The sequence below is a fragment of the Eriocheir sinensis genome, chromosome 18 (genome assembly GCF_024679095.1).
Source record: "Eriocheir sinensis breed Jianghai 21 chromosome 18, ASM2467909v1, whole genome shotgun sequence".
NCBI lineage: Eukaryota > Metazoa > Arthropoda > Malacostraca > Decapoda > Varunidae > Eriocheir > Eriocheir sinensis.
The window spans coordinates 10913869-10925945 of record NC_066526.1 but is presented as its reverse complement, the minus strand read 5'-3'; the positions used below and the strand labels follow the sequence as shown (position 1 = coordinate 10925945).

Sequence of the window (12077 nt, the reverse complement as noted above, 5' to 3'; positions counted from 1 at the left end):
ACCGGGAGTGGCTTGCGCCCGTTCGGTAGGTGTCTTCCTACCTACTCCAGCCAATACTCCTGTTGCAACTTGACGTGGCCAGCTGACATACTGCTACTAACACAACTTTTACCTCTACCATAGCATTACCACCACTAAAACATCACTATCACTAAACCATCACCATATCACTATAGTTTAACGGTATTATTCTAGTGTTTGCCTATACTCTCCCATTCAAGCAGGCTACCACAAGTCAGCACATTAGCCTATCAACATTTTCAGAATCTTCACCCATTACTTGTTAAAGACGCTTGCGTACTATCTAATTCGTGATGCTCGCTTTTATCTCCATTGTATATACAGCATCTTTTCCTCTACTCTCTTAACTTAACCAGGCCTCAAGATTGCCACCACCACCACCACCACCTACACAGTCTCACACCTCTTCCTATGCCGTCAAAAACTCAACTCTTTCTATACCCTCGTACATACTCACGTGGTTCTTATAGATGGCAATGATGTGCTGGTTCTCCTTTTGCTGGTCGGCGGTGGACAGGAGCTTGTCTTTAGGAATAGCGGGTCTTCGGTAGGAGGAGAACACGCGGGTATACTGGGCCATACACAAGGGTTGGTGGCGCTCGCGGGCGGTGCATCGGTCCACGTCCAGGTCACCTCTGTGGGTAGTGGGACGTGTTAATTAATAGGTCAGGTTAGGTTAGGTTAGATAGATAGGTAGAGAAACGCATAGTTAGAATGAGAGATAGAAAGAGAAAGATAGGGGAAGAGATAGAGAGATAGTGTTAGAAAGATATAAGTAGAGAGTAAGAGAGAGGTAGAAAGAGGGAAGTAGAGAATGAGAGAGAGGTAGAGAGAGAGAAGTAGAGTGAGGGAGAGGTTACGTGCAGGCAGGCAGTGTTAGGTCATCCCCGCACGCCCCTTTTCATGCTACAATGTTAAAGGCAAACAGGAACATTGATTATTGCCGTAAGGTGCTGCTAACGACGCCATTACCCCCCCAGGCGCGCTAATGAGCCTCCGGGAAGGGTTTTCGCTCCCCGGCTGAGGAAGAAAAACCTTGCAATATTATATGACTTACTCGAGGAAAAAATAATACGTAGGAACTGAAATAGTATGTGATGCTTTAAGGAATAGTAGTCATGTTGAACAGATATTTCGTTTTAGATACTACTACTACTACTACTACTACTACTACTACTACTACTACTTTATATATGTGCACAGTGCTTGATTACGTTAAAGTCGAGTGAAATATCTCATGGGATAATGTTATTTATGTATGCATAGAGTGCTTAGTTACGTTATAAAGTGATTGAAAAGTCTTGTCGGTTGATGTTCTTTCTATATGTGTAGAGTGCTTGACTAACTGGCTACCTAACTGACAGACTTACGCGGCGATTCGTTCCTTCATGTCGAGGGAGGCGCTGACGAGGCGGGCGGCGAACTGCGTCATGTCCACATCGGAGGCGAACTTTTGGTGCGGAAAGACCATCCCGGGGTTACTGTTGACGGGGAGCGGCAGGGCAATGTTCATGTACATGTCGTCCAGCCACCAATCGTAGGCCTGCGGGGGGGGGGACAGGTATTAGACAGGTACAGACAGGTAGGGGAAGTATAGTTATGAGCATAGAGTAAAACAACGTGGACTCAGTGTTAATCTCCGTTACATTAGTAGATAGATAGATAGACAAGAAGACAATCATATACAGATGGGTAGATGGATGAAAAAAGAAAGGTAGATTGAAAGATTGGCAGGTAAATAGACGAACTAAAAAAGGTAGACAGGTTGGTAGATAGACAGAGAGATCAGTAGGCAAGTAGACAAACAAACAGGCGGGTAGATAGATGACAAAGGCAGGTAGATAGAAAGATAGACTGGTAAATAGAGTAGACAGGTGATCAGACTGACAGACAGGTGTAATAGAGGTCAGGAGGTCATGTTAGTTAATTCAATGAATGTTTGTCAAGCTATGAGATTGTTGGTCTGATTTACTAGGTTTATTTTGTGTTATTTTTATTTGTTTCATTTCCTTTTACTTTTTTTATTTTTTATTTTCATTTATTTATATTTATTTTGCCTGTCGGTCAGTCAGCTCAGTTAGTCGGACAGTCAGTTAAGTTAGTTGGACAGTCAGTTTAGTCGGACAGTCAGTTAAGTTAGTTGGACAGTCAGTTCAGTTAGCTGAACAGTTAGTTAAGTTAGTCGGACAGTCAGTTAGGTTAGTTGGACAGTCAGTTTAGTTGGACAGTCAGTTCAGTTAGTCGGACAGTCAGTTAAGTTAGTTGGACAGTCAGTTAAGTTAGTGGAACAATTAGTTAAGCTAGTGGAACAGTCAGTTAGGTTAGTTGGACAGTCAGTTAAGTTAGTTGGACAGTCAGTTAAGTCGGACAGTCAGTTAGGTTAGGTGGACAGTCAGTTTAGTTGGACAGTCAGTTCAGTTAGTCGGACAGTCAGTTCAGTTAGTCGGACAGTCAGTTAGGTTAGTTGGACAGTCAGTTAGGTTAGCTGGACAGTCAGTTAGGTCAGTTGGACAGTCATTTCTCATAGTCGGACAGTCAGTTCAGTTAGTCGGACAGTCAGATCAGTTAGTCAGACAGTCAGTTCAGTTAGTCGGACAGTCATCTCAGATAGTCGGACAGTCAGTTCAGATAGTCGGACAGTCAGTTAAGCTAGTTGGACAGTCAGTTAAGTTAGTCGGACAGTCAGTTAAGTTAGTCGGACAGTCAGTTAAGTTAGTCGTACAGTCAGTTAAGTTAGTCGGACAGTCAGTTAAGTTACTCAGACAGTCAGTTAAGTTAGTTGCACAGTCAGTTAGGTTAGCTGGACAATCAGTTTAGTCAGACAGTTAATTAAGTTAGTTGGACAGTCAGTTTTGTCAGACAGTCAGTTAAGTTAGTTGGACAGTCAGTTTAGTCAGACAGTCAGTTAAGTTAGTCGGACAGTCTGTTAAGTTAGTTGGACAGTCAGTTAAGTTAGTTGGACAGTCAGTTAAGTTAGTTGGACAGTCAGTTAGGTTAGTTGGACAGTCAGTTTAGTCGGACAGTCAGTTAAGTTAGTTGAACAATTAATTAAGTTAGTTGAACAATTAGTTAAGTTAGTTGGACAGTCAGTTAGGTTAGTTGGACAGTCAGTTTAGTCGGACAGTCAGTTAAGTTAGTTGGACAGTCAGTTAAGTTAGTTGAACAATTAGTTAAGTTAGTTGGACAGTCAGGTAGGTTAGTTGGACAGTCAGTTTAGTCAGACAGTTAGTTAAGTTAGTCGAACAGTCAGGTTAATCGGACAGTCAGTTTAGTCAGACAGTCAGTTAAGTTAGTTGGACAGTCAGTTTAGTCAGACAGTCAGTTAAGTTAGTTGGACAGTCAGTTTAGTCAGACAGTCAGTTAAGTTAATCGAACAGTCAGTTATGTTAGTTGGACAGTCAGTTTAGTCAGACAGTCAGTTAAGTTAGTTGGACAGTCAGTTTAGTCAGACAATCAGTTAAGTTAATCGAACAGTCAGTTAGGTTAGTTGGACAGTCAGTTTAGTCGGACAGTCAGTTAAGTTAATCGAACAGTCAGTTAAGTTAGTTGGACCGTCAGTTTAGTCAGACAGTCAGTTAAGTTAATCGAACAGTCAGTTAGGTTAGTTGGACAGTCAGTTTAGTCGGACAGTCAGTTAAGTTAGTCGAACAGTCAGTTAGGTTAGTTGGACGGTCAATTTAGTCGGACAGTCAGTTAAGTTAGTTGGACCGTCAGTTAAGTTAGTTGGACCGTCAGTTAAGTTAGTTGGACCGTCAGTTAAGTTAGTTGGACCGTCAGTTAAGTTAGTTGGACCGTCAGTTAAGTTAGTTGGACAGTCAGTTAAGTTAGTTGGACCGTCAGTTAAGTTAGTTGGACAGTCAGTTAAGTTAGTTGGACAGTCAGCTTAGCCAGACAGTCAGTTAAGTTAGTCGAACAGTCAGTTAAGTTAGTCGAACAGTCAGTTAAGTTTGTTGGACAGTTAGTTTAGTTGAACAGTCAGGTTAATTGGACAGTCAGTTTAGTCAGACAGTCAGTTAAGTTAGTTGGACAGTCAGTTTAGTCAGACAGTCAGTTAAGTTAGTCGAACAGTCAGTTAGGTTAGTTGGACAGTCAGTTTAGTCAGACAGTCAGTTAAGTTAGTCAGACAGTCAGTTGTTAGTTGGACAGTCAGTTTAGTCAGACACTTAGTTAAGTTAGTCGAACAGTTAGTTAGATTAGTTGGACAGTCAGTTAAGTTAGTTGGACAGTCAGTTAAGTTAGTTGGACAGTCAGTTTAGTCAGACAGTCAGTTTAGTCAGACAGTTAGCTAAGTTAGTCGAACAGTTAGTTAGGTTAGTTGGACAGTCAGTTTAGTTAGACAGTCAGTTTAGTCAGACAGTCAGTTTAGTCAGACAGTCAGTTTAGTCAGACAGTCAGTTCAGTCAGACAGTCAGTTCAGTCAAACAGTCAGTTAAGTTAGTCGAACAGTTAGTTAGGTTAGTTGGACAGTCAGTTTAGTCGGACAGTCAGTTAAGTTAGTCGAACTGTCAGTTTAATTGGACAGTCAGTTAAGTTAGTTGGACAGTCAGTTAAGTTAGTTGGACAGTCAGTTACGTTAGTTGGACAGTCAGTTAAGTTAGTTGGACAGTCAGTTAAGTTAGTTGGACAGTCAGTTAAGTTAGTTGGAGAGTCAGTTACGTTAGTTGGACAGTCAGTTACGTTAGTTGGACAGTCAGTTAAGTTAGATGAACAGTTAGTTAAGTTAGCTGGACAGTCAGTTTAGTCGGATAGTCAGTTAAGTTAGTTGGACAGTCAGTCAAGTTAGTCGGACAGTCAGTTAGGTTAGTTGGACAGTCAGTTTAGTCGGACAGTCAGTTTAGTTAGTTGGACAGTCAGTTGAGTTAGTCGGTCAGTCAGTTAGGTTAGTCGGACAGTCATTTGGTCAGTTGAAAGTCATTTGGTTGGTCGGACAGTCATTTGGTCAGTTGAAAGTCATTTGGTTGGTCAGACAGTCGTTTGGTCAGTCAAAAGTCATTTGGTTGGTCGGACGGTCAGGTTGGTTAGTCGGACAATCATTTAGGTTAGTTGGTCAGTCATTTGGTTAGTAGATCAATTATATTTAGTAATTTTAATCATTTTTTAGAGAGAGAGAGAGAGAGAGAGAGAGAGAGAGAGAGAGAGAGAGAGAGAGAGAGAGAGAGAGAGAGAGAGAGAGAGAGAGAGAGAGAGAGAGAGAGAGAGAGAGAGAGAGAGAGAGAGAGAGAGAGAGAGAGAGAGAGAGAGAGAGAGAGAGAGAGAGAGAGAGAGAGAGAGAGAGAGAGAGAGAGAGAGAGAGAGAGAGAGAGAGAGAGAGAGAGAGAGAGAGAGAGAGAGAGAGAGAGAGAGAGAGAGAGTCAGAGATAGAGAGAGAGAGAGAGAGAGAGAGAGAGAGAGAGAGAGAGAGAGAGAGATGGCAAATGTGTGCAGCTGCTGAGAGGCGGGGCAGGTGTGGGGGAAGTGGGCCATTAGTGTCTGGTCTTACGGGCAGGTGAGAAACAAGTGTGAGGGAGCAGGTGTTAAAGAGACAAATAAGTAGAATGAAGAAATTGTATGATTTTGTTTAGGTTATGTTATGAGCTTGCTTGAGAAAACCGTCTGAGTGGGGGCTTAGGGTGAGCGAAGCTACGTGTCCCCGAGCGTATGATCCATATTAGTTAGTTTAGGTTTATGAAACTGAGGAGTCTCGAGGTATAGCCCATTATTAATTATAGATATTCAGGAATTCGCTTATGCAGAATAGCAGTAGGAAAAGTTATTGAAGGTATATAAGAAAATGTTTAATTAAGAACCATATAGAACCTCAAGGCCTAGATTAGAACCTTTGATGAGGAAGAGTCTGGAGAAATTACACGTTTTAGGAAATATTGGGAAATTTGTTTATCTTTTCTACTATTGTTATTTTTCATTACCTCCTCTTCCTTCACTTACCTGTTTTTTTCTCCTCCCCCTCCTCCTCCTCCCCCATGGACAGACGGGTAATACTATCAATACAAAACAAGAAATAAACATATAAATAAATTCGATAACCAAGATCTGTGGATACAAACAAAGGTGGCGATGGAAGCGTAAACAAAACGTAAACAAAGATGGAAGAATCAGTTTATCTCTAATATATAAAGTACGATAAATAGATGAGTTATACCATCTAAACAAAACAAGAAGGTGAAAATATAAGTAAATTCATGAACTAAGAAATACGAATACAACAAACAAGGTAACCGGTTTGGAGTTATACCTCACTTCCAAACGAAATTGACCTCTCTTTTTTGCCTCACGCTTTCTTTTCTTGTACTAGAGCAGGATTTAACGGGTCATTTTAATCCTGTCATTGTTTCCTTCCCTTGAGATGCATAATATTGACGTAAAATAGAACGTAAACAAAAGGTCCCGTTGGAAAGGTGCACGTCACCCTCGTTCAAACTTATGTAAACTCAAAGGTTATCAGTTGACGGGTGACGGTCAGTGCGGGAAGGTGTTAGTGTTCGCGGTTCCGGTCAGAGGTCACGTGAGGTCATCTATAAGATATAGATGAATGTTGATAATGTAAAGTAAGTAAGTGTGTTAATAGATAAGGATGCATAGGTTTAAATGATAAGGCTCTTCTTTCTCTTCTTCCTCCTTCTCTTCCTTCTACTCTTCTTGCTTTAGCTCCCACAATAACCTCACCTCGCACCTACTCCTCCCCCTCCTCCTCCTCCTCTTCCTCTTCCTCTTCCTCTTCCTCCTCCTCCTCCTTTCACCTGTTTTTCTGGCCATAAGCACCGAGGGAGAGAGGAGGAGGAGGAGGAAGAGGAACCTTGGCGAGCGTGATAAAAAGATGACCATTTTATTACACAGGCGAGGTTGGTGTGTGAAATTTTCAGGGTGGGCTATTATTATTATTATTATTATTATTATTATTATTATTATTATTATTATTATTATTATTATTATTATTATTATTATCATTATTCATTGTTTTACTTGTCTTGTGATGTGTTTTGTCGTTATTGTTATTGTTTGAGCAGAAGTGGTAATAGTAGTAGTAGTAGTTGTTTCTAGTAGTAGTAGAAGTAGTCTACTAATAGAAAATAATGTTGTTTATGCTTTTTTATATTCAAAGTGTGTGTGTGTGTGTGTGTGTGTGTGTGTGTGTGTGTGTGTGTGTGTGTGTGTGTGTGTGTGTGTGTGTGTGTGTGTGTGTGTGTTATAGAAGGGGAAACTCATTTAATTTGTTGTTTGTGAAGAAAATAAGTGAACTAGAAATATTTAATTATGTGGGCGGGGAAGAGAAACACATTAATATATTTATGGTAAGGAGAGAGAAGAAGGAAATAAGAGAGGAAAGAGGAGGGAAAAGATTAAAGCATGTCAAACCAGCTGTAACGAGGGAAGGAAGAGAAGGAGGAGGAGGAGAGGGGAGGAATGGGAAACAAGTCGGAGTAAACATGTTTGTAGGAGGGAGGAAAGACTCTCGTGGGAGGGAAAGGAGAAGGGCGGGGAGAGAGAGGAAAGGAAGGAAGGAGGAAAAGGGGGAGAGGGAAGGAAAACAGGTGAGAAGGAAAGGGAAGGAAGGAAGGAAGGAAGGGGATACATAGGAGGGTCTGAGGCGTGTAACGATGCGGGTGTGAAAATGTGAGGATTACTTAGAGGACATAAATACATCTCCATTTTTTTATCATCCTCTTCCCCCTCCTCCTCTTCCTCTTCCTTCTCCTCCTCCTTCATTTTTCTTCCTTTAGCTGCTCCTCCTCCTACAATTTGTTTCATCTTTCAAATGTCTTTTTTAATAATTTTTTTTTCATTATCTTCATTATCTATTTAATTTTTCTCTTCCTCTTGTTTCTCCTCCTCCTCCTCCTCCTCCTCCTCCTCCTCCTCCTTCTCCTCCTCCTCTTTACACCCTCCCCACTTATTTTATCTTTTATATTTCTCCTCTTGCTTTTTATTTCCATTTCCTTACCTTTTCTTTACTTTTTACCTCTTCCCATTCCATCTTCTACTACCTCTACCTGCTCCTCCTCCTCCTCCTCATCATCATCATCATCATCATCATCCTGCTCACCCAGTTGTCCGTGGTGTCGTGTCTCTTGATCAGCTCCTCTTGTACCTTCTCGCCCACGCCCCCCGGACGGCCGAACTCCTCCACCACCTTGGCCGTCTCCTTGTACTCCTCTGCCTTCAGCACGGGCCGCATGTGGGTCAGGTACCAGGTGAGGGTGTGGCCCAGGGGAGGCACGGGCAGCTTCGGCACCAGCGGATACTGCGGGAGGGTATGCATGTTAGTGGGGAGGAAAAATGTTATGTCGTTTAGGTATAGATGAATGGAAGGATTTTGAAAGTAGTGAAGAGAAGATGGATTGTTAAAAGAGGTACAGGGAAGCATGTTAGAACGTCTTAAATATTTGTAGAGAGAAGGAATGATATTAAAATTAGTTTAGAGAAAGTTTGGGTATAGATGAATGGAAGGATTTTGGGACTAGTGAAGAGAAGAAGGATTGTTAAAAGAGGTACAGGGAAGAATGCTAGAAAGTCTTAAATATTTGTAGAGAGAAGGAATGATATTAAAATTAGTTTAGAGGAGGAGGAAAGAAAGCTAGAAAGTCGTTGAGTGTATAGATGGAAGGAAGATTAGGAGGGAAGATTAATAGAAGTGTTAAGAAATGGAGGAATATTAGAAGTGGTGAAAGGAAGGAGGTGTAGAAGATAGGAAGAAAAAAAATATTAGGTAGTAATGGAAACCGCAAATACTAGAAGAGGTAAAGGGAAGGAGGAATATTAGAAGATCGTAAAGGAATAAAGAAAGGCAAAACAGAAGAGGAGGAGGAGAAGTAATTGGAAGAGTTTGATGTATATCAGATAAGAGCAAAATTTATACGCCACAGATATTGAAGACTAAAATAAAAGGTCGCCGAAGAGGAATCCTAAACGTCAGAGCAAATAAAAAATAAAAGCTATGGGGGAAAAAATTCATAGTTACTCTTCGTAGCTTTCAGGATTGCTTTGAGGGAACGTTTCAGAATTAAATAAGGGAAAAAAACGTCTATACCAGCCTCAAAATTAAAGCATTAGTCCACCATTTTACTCAAGATAACGAGAACATGAACTTGCTGTACAGAGGAAACGTTTCAGAATTAAATAAGGGAAAAAAACGTCTATACCAGCCTCAAAATTAAAGCATTAGTCCACCATTTTACTCAAGATAACGAGAACATGAACTTGCTGAAACGTTTCAAAATTCAATATATAAAAAAACCCGTTTATATACAAGCCTTGAAATATAGACAGTTATACTAAAGGAAACGATAACATGAGCTGGCCTTGAGAGAACGTTTCATTATTAAATAAGAAATGTTTTTTTATATACAGGACTTTTACACATAACAATTTTACTCAAGATAACGAGAACATGAGAATAAAATAAGTAAAGGCAGTTGTAGTAAATCCAGCAGTCGCCGGTTCACTGTAGTATTTACAGTAGCATCTCTTTGGCGTTGCTTGGCGAGAGGAAGGGCCGTGTAAGTAACGATGCTCGGATGGTTTCTGTGTCAGTGCGTCCGCCGAGGTGACCAAAGGAACTCGGGACACATGGGGAGATTGTGTTTTAACGAGGGAGGGGGAGAGAGGTAGTGGTGAGGGAGGAAAGAAAGGAAAGGAAAGAGAGAAGGAGGAGGAGGAGGAGGATAAGGGAGAGGAGTAAGATGAAGTAACAAGTTTTGGAGTGGATTGTGAAGGAAAGTAAGAGAGAGGAAAAGGGAATGAGAGAGGTAGATAGATAGAGAGGGAGAAAGAAAAAGATACCGAGATAGAGATAGATAGATAATTAGATATAGATGGTGACCATACTCTAGAGATGAAGAAAATGATAACTTTATCAGAGCATCAGACTAAAAAAAAGGGGGGGAACAAAACACACACACACACACACACTCCCCACCCCAATCTCACACCCTTCCCCTCTTCCCTCCCCCCTCCCCTCCCTCCTTCCCTCTCCCTTCCCCTCTCACCTACCCCCATCACTCTTCCCTTCCCCTCTCACCTCCCACCCTCCCCCCTCCCTCCCCCCTCTCTCCTTCCCTCTCTCCCCCCCTCCCCACACACTTACCATTACGGGGGTTTTCTCTGACACGTTGGAAGCTTTTGAAGACGTCCTGGAGCGGGGCTGGAAGGCACGGGGGGGCTGGGGTGACAGGGAGAGGCCCTCGGAGGGGTGGGGGCGGGAGGGGGAGCCTGGGGGGGTGGGGGTGAGGTTCCCGGACCACGACACCCACCGGGAGAGGTAGCCTGGAGGAGGGAAGGGGGGACACAGGGGAGAGGCGGAGAGGGGGAAGAGGACCATAGGGGAAGAGGAAGAGGTTGGTTGGTTATTAATATTATTGTTAGTTTGGATTTATTTATTTTTACTTGTGATTTAGTGTTATTTTATTATGCCTGCTGCAGTGTGTGGGTTCATATTATTTGTTTTATAGTTGTTATTGATATTATTATGAGTAGTAGTAGTAGTAGTAGTAGTAGTAGTAATAGTAGTAGTAGTTTTAGTAGTGGTAGTAGTAGTATCATTATCATTATTACTATTATGATTATTTTATTATTATTATTATTATTATTATTATTATTATTATTATTATTATTATTATTATTATTATTATTATTATTATTATTATTAGTATCATTGTAATTGCATTTTATTGGATGTTATGTGTATTCAACATATGTTATTTTTATTTACATTCCTTTTGTAACCTAAAAATCTTGAGTGAAAGTAAAATATTTATTCCTGAGTTTAATTGTATAATCGTGAGATTACTTCTATAATTTTTTATTAAGTAGACGCATTTTTTTACACAGTCATTGAGAGTTATTCATATTTGCATTTTTTCGCAAACTCCATGCAGCAATACAATACAAGCAACAAAGATCATGTGAATATGAACACTGTGCAGCAGAACAGACTGAGGGAGGGAGAGAGAGATGTGTTAGCTTAGCAGAAGAACATTCACTCAAATATTACGAAGCACAAGCCTTGGGTAGGGCAGAATAGGGGCAGGAAGACAGCCACACAAAATAATAAGGCCGACAGTACAGCGTGTAGAAACTGGCACGAGTGTATCGGAAACGACCTAGCAGACAGAGCTTCGTTATAGGGTCGTACAAAGCAAGAGCTGAGGATAGGATTGATTAGAACATACGAAGGGACGGTGTGAGAGCGTGGTGGTGAGAGCTGAAGTAAATGTGCGTTGGTGTGTGTGTGTTTCTGTGTTGAGAGATGGTGATGGTGGGGGAAAACATTATAAGGTGTACGTGTTTTGAGAGCGTGCATGAGAGGCAGGAGTGTGTGTGTGTGTTTGTGTGTGACCGTGTGCTTGTGTTGTGAGAGCTTGGTTGTGGTGCGAACATTGGGTGTGTTGTGAGAGCCTTGTGGTGGTGGTGTGATAATGTTGTCGTAGCTATGTGAGCAAGAGTGAGTGTGTGTGTTCCTGTGCGTGTGTGAGTCTGGGTGTGTTGTGAGAGCAAGGTGTTGGTGATAGCAAAGGTAATGTGTGTTGTGAGAGCATTCAGGCGAGAACAAGGGCGAGGCCAACACACAAAGCTTTGAATCCTTGTGACAAATGGAGGACGGTAGCAGGTAGGGACTCGAGCATTACCTGGTGGGAATTGCAACACCTGGGCGTGGTAATGGTGGTGGTGGAGGTGAGTTTTGTGTGCTGGTGTGTGTGGGTTACGAGGGCAGTGAGTTTAAGGCGGCCCATATTCTCAAACATTTAGCGGCTCACACACCCACGTTTGATAAGGCTTTGATAGAGGTTGTGTTAGTATTTCCACGGGTAGTTTGATGTGCCTAGTGATAGTTTGGCAAGGCTTCTACACCATGAATATCTAAAGCACTCAAGAGAACCCGACTAATCTCATTTGTGGCCTTTGAAAATATTTGCTGTGATAACCAAGAGCGTCTGAGAATATCGGTCGTAGTGATGAATTATTTGGCGTTTAGTAAGGAGAAAGGGTTTTACTTGAGGGAGTAGTGATGTGCATAATTGTTTAGGGAGTAAGTTAGGAATAAGAAAGATATAGGCAAGGAT

General features: G+C 41.6%; 1 protein-coding gene across 2 annotated transcripts in view; it reads right to left on the bottom strand.

The window, feature by feature from the left end:
- The window catches only part of LOC127000295 (choline O-acetyltransferase-like), a 142949-nt gene that overhangs the window by 40942 nt on the left and 89930 nt on the right, over positions 1-12077 (bottom strand). For both annotated transcript variants that reach the window (XM_050863835.1, XM_050863836.1), the window contains exons 4-7: positions 10103-10281; positions 8063-8260; positions 1392-1564; positions 479-656 (exon numbers count right to left, since the gene is read on the bottom strand). In XM_050863835.1, the coding sequence (XP_050719792.1) occupies positions 479-656; positions 1392-1564; positions 8063-8260; positions 10103-10281 (728 nt within the window). The remainder of the gene's footprint in view (positions 1-478; positions 657-1391; positions 1565-8062; positions 8261-10102; positions 10282-12077) is intronic.